The 23,846-nt window shown below is 39.7% G+C and overlaps 1 protein-coding gene across 1 annotated transcript in view; it reads right to left on the bottom strand.

Moving 5' to 3' along the window:
• MALRD1 (MAM and LDL receptor class A domain containing 1) overlaps positions 1 to 23,846 on the bottom strand; it is a 491,201-nt gene that overhangs the window by 208,376 nt on the left and 258,979 nt on the right. Inside the window, exons 23-28 of the mRNA XM_077268326.1 lie at positions 20,931 to 21,041; positions 16,135 to 16,348; positions 11,071 to 11,318; positions 9,932 to 10,226; positions 9,526 to 9,771; positions 2,394 to 2,551 (exon numbers count right to left, since the gene is read on the bottom strand). Coding sequence (XP_077124441.1) covers positions 2,394 to 2,551; positions 9,526 to 9,771; positions 9,932 to 10,226; positions 11,071 to 11,318; positions 16,135 to 16,348; positions 20,931 to 21,041 — 1,272 coding nt within the window. The remainder of the gene's footprint in view (positions 1 to 2,393; positions 2,552 to 9,525; positions 9,772 to 9,931; positions 10,227 to 11,070; positions 11,319 to 16,134; positions 16,349 to 20,930; positions 21,042 to 23,846) is intronic.

The following is a 23,846-nucleotide window of genomic DNA, read 5'->3' as shown; positions in this document are numbered from 1 at the left end:
AGATCTTCCGGTGTCTCAGGGCATGTCTGTCATCTGGGTGGTATGTGATCGCTTTTCCAAGATGGTCCATTTGGTGTCTTTGCCTAAGCTGCCTTCCTCTTCCGATCTGGTTCCTTTGTTCTTTCAGAATGTGGTTCGTTTGCACGGCATTCCTGAGAATATCGTGTCTGACAGAGGATCCCAGTTTGTTTCCAGGTTCTGGCGATCCTTTTGTGCTAAGATGGGCATTGATTTGTCGTTTTCGTCTGCCTTTCATCCTCAGACTAATGGCCAAACGGAGCGAACAAATCAGACACTGGAGGCTTATTTGAGGTGTTTTGTTTCTGCAGATCAGGATGATTGGGTGACCTTCTTGTCATTGGCTGAGTTTGCCCTTAATAATCGGGCTAGTTCCGCTACTTTGGTTTCGCCATTTTTCTGCAACTCTGGTTTTCATCCTCGTTTTTCCTCGGGACATGTTGAGCCCTCTGACTGTCCTGGGGTAGATTCTGTGGTGGATAGGTTGCAGCGGATCTGGAATCATGTGGTGGACAACTTGAAGTTGTCACAGGAGAAGGCTCAGCGTTTTGCCAACCGCCGCCGCGGTGTGGGTCCCCGACTTCGTGTTGGGGATTTGGTGTGGCTGTCTTCTCGGTTTGTTCCTATGAAGGTATCCTCTCCTAAATTTAAGCCTCGCTTCATCGGTCCTTATAAGATTTTGGAAATCCTTAATCCAGTGTCCTTTCGCTTGGATCTTCCGGTGTCGTTTGCCATTCACAACGTGTTCCATAGGTCTTTGTTGCGGCGCTACGTTGTGCCTTTGGTTCCTTCTGTTGAGCCTCCTGCTTCGGTGTTGGTTGAGGGCGAGTTGGAGTACGTGGTGGAGAAGATCTTGGATTCTCGTCTCTCCAGACGGAGGCTGCAGTATCTGGTCAAGTGGAAGGGCTATGGTCAGGAGGACAATTCCTGGGTGGTCGCCTCTGATGTTCATGCGGCCGATTTGGTTTGTGCCTTTCACGCTGATCATCCTGGTGGTCTTGGTGAGGGTTCGGTGACCCCTCCTAAAGAGGGGGGGTACTGTTGTGAATTGGATTTTTGGCTCCCTCTTGTGGTCACTAGCGACATGACACTTTGAGTTTCTTTCCTCTGCTTGGTACCCACCTGGCTCGTTAGTCCAGGGGTGTTGCTATTTAAGCTTCCTGGATTTTCAGTCTGGTGCCTGGCATTGTTGTAATCAGTTCCTTTCTGTTTGCTCCTGTCTGCTGGTCCTGGTTCTTGCAAAATAAGCTAAGTCCTGCTTCCTTATTTTTTGGTTATTTGCATTGATCTTATTTTTTGTCCAGCTTGTACTAAATGTGATTCCTGATTTTGCTGGAAGCTCTAGGGGGCTGATATTCTCCCCCCGGGCCGTTAGACGGTTCGGGGGTTCTTGAATATCCAGCGTGGAAATTTTGATAGGGTTTTGCTGACCGTATAAGTCATCTTCCTATATTCTGCTATTAGTCAGTGGGCCTCTCTTTGCTAAAAACCTAGTTCATTCTTACGTTTGTCTTTTCTTCTTACCTCACCGTTATTATTTGTTGGGGGCTTGTATCCAACTTTTGGGGTCTTTTCTCTGGAGGCAAGAAAGGTCTATCTTTTCCCTTCTAGGGTTAGTTAGTTCTCCGGCTGGCGCGAGACGTCTAGAACCAACGTAGGTACGTTCCCCGGCTGCTGCTATTTGTGGTGCTAGGATCAGGTATACGGTCAGCCTAGTTACCACTGCCCTATGAGCTGGTTTTTGTGTTTGCAGACTTGGTTATTACTTCTGAGACCCTCCGCCATTGGGGTCATAACAGTTCAGTATTTTCCAAAACAAATACCCCCAAAATATAATCTGATTAAAGTACACCCATTTATATTTACTGCACTTATCAAATGAACGGGATAAAGACAGTGTGAGTACAATTTGGACTTAAACACAGGTATACCTTCACCCATGACACAAATGAATCTTGAAATTGAGACGAAACTTTGAAATATTGTTAAATTATAGTTTGATCTTATTCCAACATTTAAGTGCCATGATTAAATATTACTTGATGTGGAAATGCTTCAGGCAAATAAACTTAAGTTTTTTTTGTGCAAAATTCAATACCCTTCAGTCATTATTTATATGTTAGATAGGCTCTCTATAACCATTGGTAGCGATACCTGCATTTCTATCGTTGAGGGCAAATGCACAGTAGGGTGTGTTTCATATACTATGTTCTTCAGCAAATCAATTATTTGCCCTTACAGTGAATGAAAATCAAGCTATTGTGTCTGATCCCCCAGTGTGAGCGTGGAGGTAGGGAGGCCTAAGGCTCTGTGCATGCGATGGGAATACCATTATCCATTTATTACGGAAAAAAATTGTGAAATATATCTCTTACATTTATAAGAACCCGTATTTGTCCAGTAGCTTTTGATGACATGTAGTACCAAAACGTCAGCATACAATTCCTTGACGACTCTTTCCACTTGGAGCTTTTCAGGTGGGCTTTTTCACCACGTAATCCAACATAAGATGTCTCAAGGTACAAAAAGTGACCTATTGTATAAATCACAGGGAGCTTAAGGAATGGTTATAGAAGACATTGTAGTTAATAACATTGTTATCGACAGTAAAACATTTGCGTTTCATGCACAATCATTATGCAACTCCATAAAACCACAATAATAGATATCTTATAGCCTATACTGTGTTGAAAAACTTCCAATGTTATGTCCTTCAGATTCCATAGGATCGCAGGATACTCAATGAAGTATCTGCTATAGGTGATCGATGAATTTGAAATAAAAAAAATTGACAACTGTGTAAAATTCTTCTAAAAATTCAATTCACAGAGAATCGACTCACCGACAATCGCATGTACATCAAAGCCTCCAATTGCCCTGAAAACATTTGTGCCCTACTCTGAGGTCTCCTCAAACTGAACTGAACATTTTTAAGCTCTTTAAGCTAAACACCGTCTTAGTAATGTTAAAGTAATTTTAAAATATATATATATGGGCAAATGGATGTTTTTCAGTGATGTGCTGTCATGTTTAGTTTACTCAGTGTTTTAAAGTCTTCTCTCCCTAACTTTCGGGCTCAACTATGTGCACTCAATCCAGATTCACAATAAAATGGCTGCTGCGTTCCCTGCCTCTGCTTTTATACAGGCTCTGATAGTCTCTCATTATTGGTTGTGTTATACAATGTCATGTGATAGCTGCTAGGCATTATGGTGAAGCCCATGCAATCATACCAAAGGTCATGCGAGCCCTTTTCTGGCTCATGCAATCTTCTGTTTTGTTTAAAATGGTAGTGGGTAGTTTTTGTTGATTCAGGCAAATTAAATTGAAAATTGTTTGAATTTGCCAGCTTCAGAGAATTTTCTAAAAATCATCACAAATTCGATTTGCAAGAGGAACCATATCAAGGCACATACATTAGGTTTTTGAAAAGGGAGCATTAGTACTTTTTTAAAGTGTTTTTTTATGCAACGACGATCATTAAATGGTTTGCTATTCACCTTTTTTTAACCCAGCCTAGAATACTCTAAAAGAACTAAAAATGTTACCTGCTATTCTTTGTCCCATAATCGGTCCTAATTATGTATGTAAGTGTATTATAAAACTAACCAAATACCATTTTCCCTATCTCCAGGTCCTCTTTTGGCTTAAGTGACCTGAATTCAGTCTAGCCGGCTCACATAGGGGTTTATGTGTGGGCCAGAAGTTTCTTTGTTAATGTAAGTCTATGGAGTCATGTTCATAGTCTCCTAAACTTACAATGGGAAAGCAGAACAGCCTGACACAGTAAATGTGGTGTGAGTCGGCAAAGATGCAGAGCAGTCACATGGGACCACAGTGGGGTTGGAAACCGGAGTAGATGGCAAGTTGTCAAAGCTTCAGTGCAATCATGTGAGACCAGAGTGGTGCTGGAAACCAGAGAAAACAATGATTATTAAGTTTTTATGGTTACGCTTACACACCAATTATGAGGTTGGATTACAGAATACAAATTTTGATGACAATAAGACTTTGAGAACTGTGCGCCAACAGTGATGGGATCAATTAGTAACAGTCAATTCCAAGAATTGCCACGTCAGCAAAAAGGTTGCTCTCAAGTACTATGAAAAATGGTGTTCACATAAAGGATTGCACATCGGAGGACAACAATTTGGATGATGCAAGTCAATGAAAGATGATTTATCAATTTTCACGAACGGTAAATTATAATTTATACTGTATAATTAACAAAGTTTTTTCCACTCCTCAAGAAAAAATTAAGAGTTACATTTTATAATAGTTTGTTAAAAAAATACTTGTGCTTAGACAATTTATATTTTCAAAAGAATTACCTCAACTTGAGGCATGGAGATGTCAAGTAACATTTTCAATAAATCTATACATCTATGCATATAAAAGAATAATGAAGAGCAAAAAACAATACGCACTACATAGACAAAACAGAAACAAATAGGTAGGCAGCGAGGGGTCAAAGGTCTCTCATGGTGGATGTGCCCAGTTGTAATGATCCTTCCGGCGTGGACATTGAGAGGTGAAATAAGTGTACCTATCAAACTCATAGAATAACTCAAATAAGCAGAACAACAGGAATTTAAAATGTAGTCAAGGCCTAGAAATATTAAAGGGGTTGTCCACTTTCAGAAATGTTTTTAAGTGCTTTACTCACTCAGCCTGGGTGCTGTACTGAGTCTTCACCGCATCTCCTGGTGTTTGCAGTGTTGATGTCTTGTCGTCAGTGCTGAAGACAATAACTGAGCTCAGCGGCTCTTCCGATGTAGACAGCATGGACCTCTAAGAGTCACTAAGCTCAACAGCTTGTCGGCCAATCGGTAATCTCAGCAGTCCTAAGTGATTTGTGCCATCTACATTAGCAAAGCTGCTGAGCTCAGTAATTGTCTGACATCAGACACACCGGAAGCATTCCAAGAGCTGTGTCACTCGAAACGCGTTAATACCAATGCTACCAGAGTCATTGCCAAAATTAAAATTGTGGTTTTAACCCTCTGTATGCACTGATGTGAATAAAATGACATAATAAAACACCAATATTATGGTGGCACTTGTTCTCTAAGGGCAATGTTACAGATTTTGCATTGGGCTCAGAAGCTGTAATTTATCACTCTGCTGGCAAATGTTTCAAACACCAAGTTTCGCACTGCACCGTTTTTCTCTCATTTACGGCTGATATAGGAGTATCAACGGAGTTATCAATTTTTTTGGCTTCATAAATATTAATTCTTTGAGAACCTGAGCCTCATGAATATAAAAACCTTATAAATATTAGTCAGGAAGATCTTCAAAGGCTCCTGACATTCTTGATAAGTCAATAGTATAAATCCCTTTCCCGTGTTTAGGTGACAGGTCAACTTTAATGACAGCAAGTTTGTACAAGGTTAATCCATGAGAAGCATTAACCTGGCTCCATCCTTTCCACTCCAGAATATCAATTACTCCCAATTACCCTAATTTATAGACCACTACATGAAGGGAATACATATGTCCATGAACTTTATAACACATGAAAACAGAGAACATTGCGGATGTGTTCCGTCTCTCGTGTACAGTAGATGTCTTTGGTTTGACATAATGCCAACTATGAGCTTGTTGATTTATGTACTATTTATGTCCACGTCATCAAAATGTGTCATTACCAAAATGTCATTGTTTTCACTTGATAAATGACAAATGATGGAAATGGCAAAAATCACCACTAATTCTCAATAAGAATGCCTTTGACATAGATATTTGACATCACTAATCATTCTTTTAATTAAATAGGTTAAAGGTTTAAAGGGTTTATATCATGAGACAAACACAATCCATAGAGGGAAGCCTCTACTCTCTACTATTTTCAAAACAAAGAGCTGATCCACTCTGGTGGACCCGTTCCATCAATGTGCTGCAACAACTACGACTTCAAGTGACATGTCAGGCTTTAAAGGGAACCTGTCAGCAGGATTGTGCACAGTAACCTACAGACAGTGTCAGGTCGGCATCGTTATACTGATTAAATTGATATCTGGGTGATGAAATCCATCTTGTGGTTGTTCTTTAATCTTTATTTCCAGTTTTGAGTTAATTGTATGCTTGTGCTCTGGGGTGGGCATGTCGGTGGGGTCTTCATGTGGTGATCTGATTAGGTATTCATCAGTATGGCTTCCGACAGGTCACTGATCCCTCAGTGACCTGCCTTCTAGTGGCCAAAAAACAGCTGACATCAACCCCAATCCTATTACCCCACTTGCCATCTCACCAGGGCAAGTGGGAAGAGCGAGGTTAATAGCCAGATGTGGCACATCTTATAGATGCAACATTTCTGGGGCAGCTGAAGAATGATGTTCTTAGTTTGGGTGGGGGGTCAATATCCCTGGCCCCTTCCCAGCCTATTAATATGAGCCCACACCTTTCTGTTTAGCCTTTGCTGGTTAGAATTTATAGAGGGACCCTAAGCCATTTTTTTCCTGGGGTCCTTGGTAAACTAACCAGTAAAGGCTAAGCAAACAGCTGTGAGCTGTTATTAATAGCATGGGAGCCTTGAGGGATATTGTCCCCTTTCCCAGATTATAAACATCAGCCCCCAACCACGGCTAGTTATGAAAATTAAATCAGACCCCACACAACTATTTTTGAATTATTTATTTTACACATGATGCAGACAGTAGGTGCTGAATACAATTTCCATCATTGCTGCCTGGTCGCGCTGATCTCAGGGAGACCAGGCGACAATGACCCGAGCTACCTTCAGCTCCTGGTGCCTGGGAACAGCACGAACTGTACCTCTTTTTCCCAGGCGCTGGTGTATATCACAAGTATGTCATTCGTGTGTCATTATTGTGCACATAGGCGGGACGTTTGCGGTCTGTGCAGCTGATAAAAAAATGGACAAGTCAGGGTGTTTTGCCCATGGACACACGGTCAGTGGAAACACAATGACATGTGGGCAGACCAATTCATTTGAATGGGTCTATGTGTGTGTCTTCAATACATGAGAAAACAGTCACCACTCACCATACGTACCGGAGACAATGATGTGTGAAGAAACCCTAAGAAAATTTCGGGAAAACACTACTAGGACAGCTAAACTTTGTATGGGGTTAATCAGAATCACTGTAAATGATGGTCGCTGTGTCCTATTATTATACATGAGTGTAAGTGTGATTTGTTGATTCTGAACACATCCCCAATTAAAAGAGGGTGCTCACACTTATGCAAGCATATTATTTCAGTTTTGTTATTTTTATTCCTTCCCTTGGAAAAAAGTTCTGAAATAATTCTTCTTGTTATTATTTTTTCTATTAAAAAACTGGCATTTTAACAAGGGAGTGTGGACTTTTTATATCCGTGTATTGAGGGTTTTTTTTCAACAAACTATCAAGGATGCCAATAATTTTTGCTACTACTGTTTCTCATCATCAGTGATTGCTATGTAAATACATTTTTTCATTCTCAAAATTGATCTGTTTCACAAGGTGCCCCAAATGTATTTAGAATCTAGCAACAAACACTGGGTTAAGCACAGAAAAGAGAAAGATGCGTACATTCTGAACCAAACCTTTCTCTAATGACGTAGAGGACTTCTTTAAACCAATAAGAGATTTGGAAAGCAAAGTTTAGCTTTAAATATAGTGAACATAATCATCTAGACAAAGTAAAAGATGTAATATATTATCCACCAGATTGCTTGAACTAAACCTGAGACTGATAATGTGACTGGATGTTAGGCCTGACTCAGCCGACCACAATGTACTATGGTAAAGGAATGGCTTCAACCATGGGCAACATACAAAACTACTTTTTTTTTTTACCAGAAATACAGTGGGGAAAATAAGTATTTGATACACTGATGATTTGGCCAGTTTCCCCTCCTACAAAGAATGGAGAGGTCTGTAATTTTTATCCTAGGTACACTTCACCTGTGAGACACAGAATCTTAAAAAAAAATCCACAAAATCACATTGTATGATTTTTTAATAATTAAATTGCATTTTATTACATTAAATAAGTATTTGATCCCCTAGCAAGCAGAAATAATTCTGGCTTTCACAGACTGGATAGTCTTTAAGAAGCCTCCTACTCTGCACTCATTATCTGTATTAATTGCACCTGTTTGAACTCTTTATCTGTATAAAAGACACCTGTCCTCACACTCAATCAATCACACTCCAAACTCTCCACCATGGTCAAAACCAAAGAGCTGTCTAAGGACACCAGGGACAAAATGGTAGACCTGCACAAGGCTGAGATGGGCTACAGGATAATAGGCAAGCAGCTTGGTGAGAAGGCAACAATTGTTGGCACAATTATAAGAAAATGGAAGAAATAGAAGATGACTGTCAATCTTCCTCAGTCTGGGGGCTCCATGCAAGTTCTCGTCTTGTGGGGTAAGGATGATTCTGAGAAAGGTCAGGAATCAGCCAAGAACTACATGGGAGGACCTGGTCAATGACCTGAAGAGAGCTGGGACCACAGTCTCAAACATTACAGTTAAAAACACACTACGCCTTCATGGTTTAAACTACTGCAGGGAATGCAAGGTCACTCTACTCATGTCAGTACATGTCCAGGTCCGTTTGACATTCGCCAATGACCATCTGGATGATCCAGAGGAGGCATGGAAGAAGATCATGTGGTCAGATGAGACCAAAATGGAACTTTTTGGTATTAATTTCACTCACTGTGTTTGGAGGAATAAGAAGGTTGAGTATAACCCTAAGAGCAATGTCCCAACTGTGAAGCTTGGTGGGGAAACATCATACTTTGGGGGCTTTTCTTAAAGGGGGACAAGAAGTCTGCACCATATTGAAGGGAGGATGGACGAAGTCACGTATTGCAAGGTTTTGGCCAACAACCTCCTTCCCTCAGTAAGAGCATTGAAGATGGATCATGGATGGGTCTTCCAGGAAGACAATGACCTAAAACACACAGCCAGGACTACTAAGGAGTGGCTCTGTAAGAAGCATTTCAAGGTCCTAGAGTGGCCTAGCCAGTCTCCATTCCTGAACCCAATAGAAAATCTTTGGAGGGAGCTGAAACTCAATGTTGCCAAGTGACAGCCCCAAAACCTGAAAGATCTAGAGAAGATCTATATGGAGGAGCGGGCCAAAATCCCTGCTACAGTGTGTGCAAACTTGATCAAGAAATACAGGAAACATCTGACTTCTGTCTGTAATTGTAAACAAAGGTTTCTGTACCAAATATTAAGTTCTGTTTTTCTATTGTTTCAAATACTTATTTCATGCAATAAAATGCAAATTAACTTTGTAAAAATACAATGTGATTTTCTATTTTTTATTTTTAGATACTGTCCCTCACATTTGAAGTGTACTTAAGATAAAATTACAGACCTCTCCATTCTTTGTAGGTGAGAAAACTTGAAAACTCAGCAGTGTATCAAATACTTATTTTCCCAATTGTGCATCTACCCCATCAACCATTATGATCCCGAACACCTTTTTTGCTGTTATAGCCCTATATATGCTGACTCATAATGCATATGGTACATCTTACCATTTTTATTTCCAAATGTGTGGTCCATAGAAGGTCTCAGAGACTGAGATGAATATCCTCCTAAAATCCAGTCAAAATTGTCGGCTATTGAGTTTTTCCACCCGCACATGCCATTTTCAAACGTACATGAGGTCCCACATTGTATTTCATCTGTATTATCCCCGCAGTCATCAATAAAGTTGCACAACTGTTCTGGTCTGAAGCATTTTATATTTTCGCATTCCAAAAATCCTACTGGGCAATTTTCTGGGAGAAAAAAAATGTGGCATTAGGTACCCACTTTACTACAAGCAAATCTAGCCAAATAGGCTTATCTTATAGCTGCTAGAGAATAAAACCACTAATAGTTTACATCCCTGCTAATCAGATCAGACAAGTCAAGACATTTGAAGCTATGAAGTCCTACCTTTCCCAGGTCTGTACTTTGGAGGACTTGGGGTTACTGCCGAGGATGGAAAACACTCATTTGTGAGAACAATGTCATCCAGAGCTAAATCTGCTCTTTGATTTCGGCCAATTTTCCCTTCGAAAGTGATGTAGAAATCTTCTTCCAGACTATTGAGTGGTAGCTCTTTTCTCTGCCAGAAATTTCCTTGATCCCTAGTCAAATTTAAAAGCAGATTCTGACGACCACTCACTGTTACCTGAGATATGGTCAGTGATCCAATACCTTCACCATACATGTGAAAGTAAAAGAAGATCTGTGGAAAAGAAGACAACCACCGTGCTGAGAGAAGAACTAGTTAAAAGGTATTATTCAATGTTTCTTATAGATAAACAAATTGTAATTGTAAGTTATCCCCTATTTACTGATTGCAGGGGGTCCAAATATTGGGATCCCCACAAATTGCGGGGAGTAATTAGAAGGTCCTGAAAGAACCATGTTGATGGAAAAAATGAAAAAGTAACGGTTCTTGGAAGAAGGAGAATAAAAAACTAAACATCAAAATTGAAAATTGGCTCCAATGGGAAATAGAATTTTGTCAATTTCTCTTAAAATTTAGATTTTTGATTTCAGAATTCTAGCTCAACTCAGAAAATCACAAATTAGTTACTGTATATGTCTTCAGGGGTAGTGATGCCTGAAGACATAACAGATTCCAACACATACGCATTGTTTTACTAACTCAACATGTGTATCACTTGTAATTTTAAAAAATGTGGAGAACAAATTACATATCCATTGTCCTAAAATTAATCTTTTTCTTTGTTTTTTTTCATGATAAATTGTGCATAATAAAAGTCCCTGAGATGATAAATTCACTAATGCGTTGTTGACATTTTGACCTCCGTATTTGTGTTTTTTGAATTGCGAGTTGAAGGTACACAAAAGGAATGGCACTTCTCTTCCTTCTCCTAGATCAGTAGATCATAAAGAATGTTCTCATCTTTGGATAAAGATCACAGACGTGATAAGCCCAATTACAGTTTCGGTGTATCCTTGTGCTATGCATAATTCAGAAGAGTTGTGATAGATCAAAACTTTATAGATTTTAATTTTCACTTTGTCTCGGAAGTTGATGATCTCTCAGAGGTCAAACATACCGTGCAGTTTCTGCTCCACTTGCTTATCATTGGTCCAGAAAGCCTAGCACTCTGGCCAGGTAAATGTGGAAATGATCCTTCGATAAAAATATAGAACCCATATGGGTTCTGTAAAGTGTGATCAGTCACTGGACCAGTGCCAACAGTCGGGGTGCTTCCAGCTCGAATGCTCCAGTCAAAATCATCGGTACCATTCTGCTTCCAATCACAAAGATCAAACTCAAAATTACAACGTCCAAAATAGGAGTCTAGAGAGTACACACAAATACAATGTGAATCAGTGACATTCACTGGTGTAGCTGTACAATAAATTATAACATCAGTCAAATAACATTAGTTTAAGTCTACACATCACATGATCTACACAAAGGGCAAAACCTCCATGTAGTCTTATTACAGGAACGCAGAAACATGGAAGTTTTCACTTTATTCACAGAAATGTCCATCAGAATGTTGAAAAATGATTGCAATTAGCTTATATTTATTATTGAAATAATTTTCCACTGTAAACGGGGCATCCTTAGGAGATACCACCACCAGCGGAAATTGCCGCCGGTGGTGACATCACTCATCAGCATTTATTAATTGCACTTAAGATAAAAGTTATCTTTCCTGTAGGCATTTTTCGTAGGGGAGAATATGATGGTACGGCACACTAGTTGTATACTGGTTCATTATTGACCTGAAGCCAGTATTGTTGAGTAGTTTAGTCCTCAAAGAAATGTGAAGAGTTCAGGAATCGTCAGCTTCCTGGTACACAATGGCCTTGGAAGTAACATCTGCTGTATTCAATGAGTCATTTAACAAATAAAAAATCACATTATCCAGCTGAGCAAAATAAAGAGATATAGTAGGTAGCCCCAGATAAGTATGGCTATGGAGACCCTATTATGGATTCATACAACTTGAACGGAGCAGTAATGTGGCTGCATGCATGACTCCTCACTGTGGTAATGTCTCGCCTTGTTATTACAGTTCTGTTGCGGTTAACCTAGTTATGTACTTCAGTGAAAAAAAGTTTCACATTTTCATAAGACGACAGCAGGAAATCACACAATATACTGTTTGTGCTGGAAATCAATCTGTTCTCCTGTGGACTACTAGTCAATCTGCTCTGCAGTGCTATTTTATTACTTACGATCCAATCCCCCCAAAATATGATGATAAACAAAAATATGATTTCTTCTCTAAAGGGATGTAACATGGACTGCAGGGAAAATGAAGACTTTGTGTATAGTCCTATTGGGAATTTCTGTATGCAACCCTGGGAATTATGGGTTAGGTCACTGTCAATTAGTTAGATCTATTATGAGGAGGACATCTGGCCGGATATTAAAATCACAGTGTCTTCAATACTAAATATGTGGATCCATGTGTATAGAATTATTGGATGTTTAAAACTTATCTATAGTCTGTTAGCTCCTGCATTATGGAGTCACATGTACTCTGTACATCACCATATGGTACCCATTACACCAAATTATGAAAGTATTCTTTGTTAAAACCAATCTCCTCAATACAGCATCAGATGGAAAATGGGAAAATATTTGTTTCTGTTCAATTTCAGAGGAACCAGAAAAACAGCCTCTCTACGACTCAGTATGTCATCAGAGGAAAAAAGAGGTACAGTATTGAGCTATAACTTTCTAAAGCTGCTGTATTATAGATCCATAATTAGGGTTGCTTTTAGTGGGTGCAAAATAGGAAATTATGTTTGGACACTGTTTTCCAAGGGCTTCCAATAAACATAACCCCAGGAGCAAAGTAAAGCTATATAAATAAGCCACATAAGCTAAAAAAACACACTGCCTACAGTGAAGCTTGGTGGCGGCTGTGTAATGCCTACAGAGAAGCATGATGGAGGCCAGCTAATGCCTACAGTAAAAAATGAATGTAACTCAGTGATGCATATGGTGAAGCATGGCAGAGGGTTGGTCATGCTTTAGGGATGCTTTGCTTCCTCAGGAACTGGAAACCTGTAGCATGTGGAGGACAAGATGATACCAAATATCAGAAAATCAGAAAAGAAAACAATATACTTTCTGTGAGCAAGAAAGGCCTCGAAAATGTTGGTAAGGGGCCCTACTTTATGAAGAATAGAATAGGAAAAATACCACTTTATTAAAATATTTTAAAACACTCATTTACATTCCTATATATCATTAAATGTAACACAGTATCCTTCTATACATCATAGTGTTACATTTAATGATATGTGAGGATGCCATTAACCATTTTTTAAAATATTTTTGATAAATTAAGCTGAAATTTGTGAGTCAGAGCTTTATTTTCAAAAGTTAGAAAAGAAAACAAAGGGATCTGCTACCTTGGATCTAATTCTTATAAACAGGGAGGAAATGGTTGAGGAGGTAAGGGTGGCTGGAACCCAAGGAGGCAGGAATCATGCTATCATAGAATTTTGGATATCTAGAGTAAGATCCGTGAAGACTCAGACTTCAAGGTTGGATTTCAGAAAGACGGATTTTTAAGGGACTCAGGAAGAGGATAGGAGTGATTCAATGGCTGGATGTCCTTAAGGAAAGAAATAACCAGGAAGGATAGGGAATTTTGAAAAATGAGATTCTCAAAGCACAATTGTTAACAATCTCTAAAAGAGGGGAGAATAGGAAGCTTTTAAGGAAACCAGTATGGATGAACACAGAACTTAAATACATGCTAAAAATGAAGAAAAAAATGTTTATCAAATGGGAAGAGGGAGGCATATCTAAAGAAGAATATAATGCTGTCTGCAGTGCATGGATCAGATTATCTAAAGCTGATAATGAATTAAGGCTGGAAAGAGATGACAAAACCAATAAAAAGGGATTTTGGGGGTATGTCAAAAGTACTGTATATACTTGAGTATAAGCCGACCCGAGTATAAGCTGAGACCCCTAATTTTGCCACAAAAACCTGGGAAAACTTATTGACTAGAGTTTAAGCCTAGGGTGGAAAATGCAGCAGCTACTGTTAAATTTCAAAAATAAAAATAGATACCAATAAAAGTAAAATTAATTGAGACATCAGTAGGTTAAATGTTTTTGAATATCCATATTGAATCAGGAGCACCATATAATTCTTTATAAAGTTCATGATCCCATAAGGGCCCCATAAGATGCTCAATAGAATAATATGCCCCATATAATGCTCCATAAAGGTTAATGGCCCCATAAGATGCTCCATAGAATATTATGCCCCATATAATGCTGCATAAAGGTTGATGGCCCCATAAGATGCTCCATAGAATAATAAGCCCCATATGCTGCTGCGATAAAAAAAAAATGACATACTCACCTCTCCTCGCTGGGGGTCTGCTGCCAGTGTCATGAGCAGGGGGGGGGGCATGGCATGCTATGGGGGCCAGGTGCAGGAGTCGCAGCTGGCTCAGGACACCGGCACTTGCAATATTCACCTGTCCCCGTTCCACCGCCGTGCACCGCTGTGTCTTCCAGGTCCAGGAGCAAATTATTAAACAACATTTATGCAAGTACCTGGATGAGAATAAAGTAATTAACCAGAGCCAGCATGGGATTTTTACCTAATAAGTCATGTCAGACTAACTTAATTTCCTTCTATGACAGAATTACTGACTGAGTGGATCAGGTAAACGTAGTAGATATAGTATATCTTGACTTCAGCAAAACATTTGACAAAGTATCTCATACTATCCATATTGAAAAAAACGACAAAGCATGGAATGGACAAGGCAACTGATAAGTGGATTCATAACTAGTTAGTGATCGGACCCAAAGAGTGGTCATAAATGGCTGCACATCCAGTTGGAAGAATGTCTCAAGTGGGGTACCACAGGGATCTGTCCTGGGCCCAGTGTTGTTCAACATCATTATCTATGATTTAGATGAAGTATTTGAGACTAAAGTGATCAAATTTGCTAATTACACAAAGCTAGGAGGGATAGCTAATACTAGAGAATAGAGAGCGGATTCAAAAAGATCTAGTAAACTGAAACTGTGGGCAGCAACTAACAGAATGGTTTTTAGCAGGCAGAATACAAAGACCTACATCTGGCCAAGAAAAATGAAAAAAGCATGTAAAGAATGGGAGGAATAGGGCTAAGCAACATCACATGTGGGGTATACTAATAGATCACAGACTAAACATGAGTCAACAGTGTGATGCAGTAGCAAAAAAGGAAAACACAATTCTGAGTTGAATTAGCAGAAGCATAGAGTTTAGATCATGTGAAGCAATTATTCCTCTCTACTCCTTCTTGGTCAGGCCTCATCTGGAATACTGTGTCTAGTTCTGGGAACCACATTTAAAAAAAGATATGAACAAACTGGAGCAAGTTCAGAGAGGAGTGACCAGAATGGTGACTCGTCTGCAATGTCCTATGAGGAACAGTTAAAGAACTTGGGAATGTTTAGATCACAAAAGAGAAGACTGAGAGGAGACTTAATAGCTGTCTACAAATATCTGAAGGTCTGTCACACTTTAGCAGGATCAGCTTTATTGTCATTGGCACAAGGAAAACCTATAAATCAATGGGATGAAACTGAATGGGAGGAAACACAGATTAGATATTAGAAAAAACTTTTTGACAGCAAGGGTGATCAATGAGTGGAACAGGCTGCCAAGAGAGGTGGTGATTTCTTCTTCAATGTATGTCTTCAAACAGAGGCTGGACAGACATCTGTCCGGGATGATTTAGTGAATCCTGCATTGAGCAGGGGGTTGGACACAATAACGCTGGAAGTCCTGTTCAACTCTAACATTCTATGATCCTATGAGTTATGAAGTCCAATGTTATTATTATCAATATTATTGAACTGGAGGTCCTTGCCCATAAGAATTGGGTTAAGATTCCTCAGGAACGCTGTTGCTTAATGTGGGCTTAAACAGGAACATTGTCCAAAAATAGCAAATTGAAAGCTCTACATTGGTGGACCAGAATACTTTTCTGTGAAACTGTTCCTGGCTGTATAATGTTTGCGTATATGAGCCCTGAGCAATAAAATGCGTAAAAATGTGAATAAAAATGTACGAATGATTTGTGTTAAATCTAATTATTGCCATTCGATTGCCCAGTTTGTAGTCACTTACCACACAAGTGCTGGTCCTCGTCAGAGTTATCTGAGCAGTCATTGACAAAGTCACACATGTTATTCTTGGGAATGCAATATTTATTGGAGCACCTGAACTCCTCGGGTGTACATTGCTTGTCCATTACTAGTACTGGTGAACAGTCCTCAAAAGAAATATCATCCACGCTGACATCTCCGACATAACTGACACCACGTTTAGCCTGAAGGACAATCTAAAAAATAAATGTTACTGAAAATGAAATATTGTAGGATACTTGCATTCAGTGTGGTATTCCTTTTAATGAAGAAATAACATGAACAGTTGTTTTGCTTCTAGAACACTCAATCTGGGGAGAAATCGAGCAGCAAGTATTTAATTTTTCTACAGTGGCTCCGCAGGGGAGTGAAGAATTAAACAGTGTCCAATTAAATCAATGTCACCGATTTGCTTGTTGTGCTGGGTAGAGAAGATTGAATCTTCTGAAATTCATTTTGGGCAGATTTGCTCTGGCCCAAAGAAAACTGGATTAAATAGTTTATTATTTCGGTCTTTCCAGATCCCAAGTTTAATAAGCAAAGGTCATACTCACCTGTCCTACTCCACCCTTCAACTGTCCCACTGACTCCTCTCTCTTTCCGGTCTCCGCTTCCTTTGGAACAGTCTTTGATCCACATCTTTCAGTACTAACTAGACATCACGTGGTCATGACAATATCATGTGTCGCCCCACACACGTGCACATGCGGGCAATGAGGCCTCATCAGCATTGGACCAAGGACTGATCCAAAGACCAAAGAGGAGAAAAATAGCTGTAAAAAATATGATAAATTCCCCCTGAGCATCTTTGGAAAGCTTTAATTTATGGAATCTACCATGAATATGCTATTACTTGCTGATTAGTATGGTCTGACTGCAGAGACCCCATGATCACGAGAGAAAAGGGGGCAAGTCAACTCACAAGATGCTTAAAGGGAATCTGCATAACTCCGCCCCCACCACTGATTGGTAACTTTCTGCCTACACACAGCGTAAACAGAAAGCTGCCAATCAGTGCTGTGGGCGGAGTTATACAGAGCTCAGCATTCTGAACACTTTTTATTAAAAAAAAGTACAGAAAGCAGGCCAGTAAGTGATACATTGCTGGAATTAGTGTCTCTGAAAGTTCCCAAAGTCCCCTTTTTCTGAATGGCACATGATAGACTAGGAGTTGTGTTACAGATTTTCCACTAAGCCGCAGAAGCTATGAGTTACACAATCCATGTGTAGTCCAAGTCATTCTGAGATAATAATGACTACATATTGGTGTTTATACTATATATTCCCACCTTGGTTCAGTGTTTTATTATCCAAGTATTTTCTAATGTAGTCTAACTCTTCTAAACTTTGGAGCCAAAAACAAAATCTTATGCTAAAAATATCTGCTCTTGTCACAGATTGCTTCATTACCTAAGCAAGTGACAATCTCCTATTTAACATTTGACAGATTATTATCTTCCAAGACCTACTGTAAGCGAAACATGATATTCAAACGCAAATACATATCAGTTTAATTATTTGCCAAGGAGACACAATGTGGAGCATATGGTATGTCCAATTAATTACCTTGCCGCTGACATTGTTTATGGCGCTATATCTCAATTTCACTCCAGTAAATTAGACATTCTGTTAAACTCCATGGGGAATATTGTGAGGGGAACAGAATGGGAAATGTATTACCAAGCTCCTATTGCAGTCATTGTCTCCAGACTTCTTTATATGTCAGCTCTTTGCACCAAAACCAATGAGAGATGACAAGATGAGATTTGTTTACAAGATGCCCATAAAGAGCTAAAGGAGTTATCTGGGCATAGGTATTTGATGACCTATCTACAAGATTGGTCTCCCTCAACCTATTGTCTCCTTCCCCATAATCCTGTAGAATGTAAGCCCGCAAGGGCAGGGTCCTCGCCCCTCTGTATCAGTCTGTCATTGTTAGTTTGTTTACTGTAAGTGATATCTGTAATTTGTATGTAACCCCTTCTCATGTACAGCACCATGGAATCAATGGTGCGATATAAATAATAATAATAATCATCAATAGTAGATCAGTGTGGATCCTACACCTGGTGCCCCACTGATCAGCTGTGTAAACACAATGTGTCATGATACGGGTCGGATTTTGCTTTCTGTTTCTTCTACTCTGGCCTGGTCATGGTGGCGTTAACTATTTCTCCCTTTCTTTGATTTGGGAGTGGCTATTTCTTGGTGCTCTTGCTGACAGCTTTTGTCGGTGATAGTTTTGGGCTTGCTGGGGCTGCTAACCTGTTAGACTCCAGTGTTCCTTTTGCCTCCGACCTCCCTTACCGGTGCCTGACCTGTCTCCTGTACCTGACCTAGTGTGACTCTGGTGTGTATCTCCTCTGTTTTTTTGACTCGGCTTGAACTCTGACTTTGTCTCCTGCCTCCCGTCTTTGCTACCACACGTCTGTCTGGCTTTTGACCTTCTGGCTTACTCTGACTCTGTTCTCCGTCTCACATCTCCGGTATCTTTGCTCCTGGCTGGTTCTGACCCTCGGCTTATATTTAGACTACGAATTCTGTTTTCCTCTTTAAACTGTATGCTTACCGACTGTTACTGACTTGGCTCCTTTTGACCACTCTCTGGCGCCACCTGGTAGCGCAGTGCAACATGCATTGTGCTGCGGTGCGGCAAGTGCGACCTCTTTTCCTCTCCCCCACGCCCCCTCGTGGAGTCTGCACATACCTGCATCGCTTCAGCGTGACGCAATGTGCCTGATTCATCAAACCAGAATTCTGATTTAAAAGCTTTGAAAAGTTACAAACGTTAAGCGCAACTCTGAGTTTTGCCAACATTTTGTGACTTGACGTTTTCATGCCAGTTTCCATTTTTGCGTTGCAGTGGCTGGCTGGGGTTGCGGCTGGGGTGTGATGTCACAGCTCCTCTAATTCATGATCTGCTGTGTTGTTCCTTATGCTAGAAATCTCACTTGAGTACCTGACTGGAGTGAGATTTCTGACATAGCACACAGTGGTACATGCCATTCATCAAATGCTCCAGATTCACAGACAAGCATGAACCCCTTCATGAATCAAAGCATCTGACTCCAGCACGTCCCCTCTTCAAGACCAATGTGAATAACATGCTTTCTTCTGTCTCTTTTAATTCTGCCATCTGGAACTCACGCTCAGTGTGCAACAAACTTCTTCCTTTTTATTTCCCTTCAAGAGATTGTCCACTAATTTTATATTGATGATGTATACTTAGGATATGTCACCAATGACTGATTGGCTGGGGTTCGACACTCGGCACCCCTGCCATTCAGCTGCTATTGGTCAGCGGTGTCTGGAAGCACTCACTTGCCGAGCTGTTCTGTCTTCTGACAGTGGCTAAGTCAGGGTACTGCACATCTGCTTCCTATTTAAATCAATAGGAGGTGGATATGCAGCACCCTGCAGTGGACACTGTCAGAAGACGGTCAGCTCCGCAAATGAGTACTTCAGTCCGGAAGTCGCCACCGATAACCCTGACCTAAGGATAGGTTGTCAATGTAAAAGTAGTGGACAAAATCTTTCATCTTACGTCTCGCACTGAAACCTGGATCTAGCAATTGGACCCCACCACCGCTGCTGCCCTATTTTTATGATGGTCTACAATTTTCACATACCCCCAGACCTCAGAGCAGATAAGGTGGAGGTGTTGGTTTGCTCCTTTCGACACAATGTGCTTTTCAGGTTATCCCCTGTTACCCACTAAATAATAAAAGTAGCATAGTCCTATTTTGTTTTATTACAGGGACCCACACGGTTTCTGTCCTTACTATTCCAGTAATGATGTCTCGTCAGGAACATGTGATCCCTCCAGCCAACCATTGCCTCCAGCAGTAAGCTTGATGGTGCTGACGCATCAGTGATTAATTGTAGTGGTCATATTTCAATGTCGATGCCACATCACTGGAGCAGAAAGATCAGAAATCTATGAAGCACTTGCGAAAGTCATAATGGGAGCAGGGAGGAGTTAGTAGGGTTAAGCATGATTTCTTTTATTATTTGATCATTTTCAGCGTTTGAAAATATTTTGATGGCTAGACAACCCCTTTAAAATCATGGCAATTGTCTACTGGAATAGCATTTGGGGGGCCTACATACTGCAGACGGTGCTGTGTTGATTGTTACAGCTTGTTGACATGTGTGTATATCCTCACTGGACTGTATTGTGTGACCTCTCTGGTTGGTTTGTGTCAGTTCTTTCCTGAATCGACCATGTTGAAAATTAAGATTAATAAAGTAAAACAGCTTATTTTCCCTCGAGTGTTTATAATTCTGCTGGAAACTGAAATCTGTGACACCATGATTTGAATTAGAGCCCAACAGCCCAATTAGCAGAGCAATCATTGCATCTAAGTATTGGCAATAAGTTCAGGGGTTCAGGGCCAGGACAAAGGGTAGGCAGGGTAGTCACCCGCTTAGGGCGCTACCTCTTGCCTTTCCGAGGGGGGCACACTGAAAAAAACCCTGATATTGCTGAATCTCTTTAGCATGTAGCGCCTTCCTCCGGCCCATGACCTTCCAAGTCTCTGAATCATTCATTTACTTTGGGGCTGTGGGTTCAGCAAGGGTCGGGGGGTGACATCAGCTTCAACTTCCGTAGGTCACTAAAATACCTTGTCTCGGCCCTGGAAGGGTTCATTCTCCAATGAATCACCTGCACAATCTGATAATCCCCAGCAATCAATCACTGACGATCTGTGCTAAGGACAGACCGTAGATGCTTCAATATTGGAAAACCTTTCAACTATGTAACACAATTATACAAACCTGAAAGTCAGACAATGTCCCCAAATAAACCTCTGCCCTCCTCCATTTAGCTCCTTGTTTCCCACTTTGGAACCAAACTTCATAAGTCACATTGACGAGTCTAATAAGGACCTGCAATATCAAAGATAGAGGTATCGTTAAACTATAAGAATAAAAAGGTGCATAGACATCTCATTTTGAATTACAACTTCACGCAATATATAGATTCTCTATGATACATTTCTGCATTTGTAACTTGTACAGCCAATTTTAAAATAAAAATCAATACTTTCATAGCAGGCATTGATGAGATCCAGACATTTTATTCCGAAGTGGAATTTTCTAAAGATTGACCATCTGTCTATTTTTTGCTTGCCACGTCCCGGCTCTTTATACAATCGATGAAAAACAGTAACGGTCTAAAATATAAAAATAAGTATTTCTCTTCTGCCTTGTGTTAGCATTCTGATGACAGAATAGTAGAGATGATTGACATGTTCTCTTACAAAGTTACATGGTTTATATGGGTTGTAAAAAACACGAGTCCATCAAGTTCAACCTTTCTCCACGAGTTCTACGTTCTCTATCACTAGATTATTTATAACTAATAATACCATTTGTTGTGAGAAAAACATCTTTTATAAAGCTGTTATAGTATCTGCCATTACTACCTCTTGTGGTCGGCATTCCACAGTCTGACTGCTCTAACTGTAAAGAACCCTTTCCTGTTTAGCTGTCAGAATCACCTTTCCACCACAAATAATGAATGCTCGCTACTAGGTTTTTATAAGGTCCTTGTAAGAAATAAGTCAAGTGCCAGTCCTTTGTATTGACCACATATATATTTAATTATACATGTAAATAAGTTCTCTGAGGCTAGTCAAGCTCAATTTTTCCAACCTCTATTCATATGAGAGGCCTTCAATCCCATGTAATCATATAGTGGCCGCCTTTGAACTGACTCTAACTTCTGAATATCCTTTTTAAAATTTGGAACCTAAAATTGGATCCCATTTTCAAGATGTAGCCTGATAAATGATTTATAGAGGGGTAAAAATAAGTTGGGATCACTTTATCTCTCTTTTTATACACCCTAAAAAATTGTTTGATTTTTGGGGCAGCTACTTGACATTGAGTACTGCTGCTCAACTTACTTATAACCAGAATACCCAAAGTCCTTCTCCTGTTCTGTAATCTCGAGTATACTCCCATTTAATGTAACAATAGGTTTTATCAACATTAAACCTCATCTATCATGTGACTGCAGACATCTTATCCAGATCATTATGTAATATTACACAATATCGCTCAGTTTTTATTATCCTACATAGCTTTGCGTCATGGTCGAAGACTGACACTTTACTCTCAATCCCATCCACAAGGCCATTCTCTCAGCCATTTTTTACTTAGATGGATGAAGGATTCATGGATTACAGTGGCTGCTATACAAAGGAGTCATGTGGTGGATAAATTGTTTTTAAAAATTCCATAACTTTAAAAAAAAAAAATATATATATATATATATATATATATATATATATATATATATATATATATATATATATATATATATATATATATATATATATATATCTATGAAGCAAAACTCACCCTTACCAATCTCCTCAGCTTTTGTTCAGATTGGAACTGTTACCCCTTAGACCTTCGACCAAATTCAGAGGTCTCTCATACAGCCAAATTAGATCTCTTGCTTTGCACTGCTGAGGGGCAACACCCCAAAACATGTATCTTCAAATTAAGATTCTGGTTTGGCTTTTATCCTAAGTCATATGGCAAGGCTTGCTAAAATTGATTTTTAGGATGGGTGACACTAGAGTTCAAGTTGTCTTCCTATCTGAATGTCTGCATATTATACTTCTACTGAAATTCAGGGGGCCTCTTCCTGCAACAAACCAGAACCCACAAGAAAATCCCCCAAAATCCTCACTTGCTTTAAGGCCAATTATTTCATTCCACAAATGACTTATTCAGTGGTAGGATATTTGACTAATGGCTCCTATATAAAATATATTATATTCTAACCCACTGTTACTACTCTTTTCATCAGTGCACTGATATAAAATGTACTCTGCAAAATATTAAAAGGAGTAACTTGGAGCCAATCCTCTGCCACGCCGGGCCGAGGGTAATCATTCATGTTAATACTGTGAGATTAGCATTACGGGGGATATTTCTGTGTCTTTTCTTAACAAAGAGTAATCTCTCCCGATGATATTTCGATCTTAATTGAAATGAGAATTATAGAAAAAGTTTCTAGTAGCATTTTGTAATGAAATTTTCTAGTGATGTATTGGCCTACAGAAACAATTGATCTGTGTGACTTTGAAGATATATTTTGTTGGGATATATCTTGTGAATACTGTTTGCGTTTGATGAATAGGACAAAAGAATGGGGGAAGAAAATCAAATTCCTACGTAAGTTACACAGGAGATGCGAGTATACTATGTATGCCTTCACGGGAACTGGTATGGGGCAACTTTGGCCATATTTATAGAGATGCTGAGGTCAAATTATCTGGAAGGTAAATAGGACCATAGTCTTATGGATGTCACCAGCACGAGCATAACTAGACTGGGTGAAGTAGTTGCAGCTGACCCGAGCCCTTAGGTCCCTTAGATCCAAATGAGAAGGTCAAAGTTAATGGATCAGTGATGAAAATAAATTGTACGTGGACACCATCGTCATTGCATCCGTGCCTGATCCGTTTTTCAATGATTGCTAAGAAACTTTTTGGGAATCTCCATCAGTTTTTTTTTTGCATACAAGAAAAATAGACAAATGAACGGTAAAAGAAGACACATCATACAGAAATGGATCCAGCACGTTGCTTAAAAACTGGTCAATTTTTTTTGCACAAGAGGAAAAAATGGGATGACTTAACAAGACCTAGACAGTCTAAATTGTGACGATTTTTC

The sequence above is a fragment of the Ranitomeya variabilis genome, chromosome 6, assembly GCF_051348905.1.
Source record: "Ranitomeya variabilis isolate aRanVar5 chromosome 6, aRanVar5.hap1, whole genome shotgun sequence".
Taxonomy (NCBI): domain Eukaryota; kingdom Metazoa; phylum Chordata; class Amphibia; order Anura; family Dendrobatidae; genus Ranitomeya; species Ranitomeya variabilis.
This window is presented reverse-complemented; position numbering and strand designations above follow the sequence as displayed.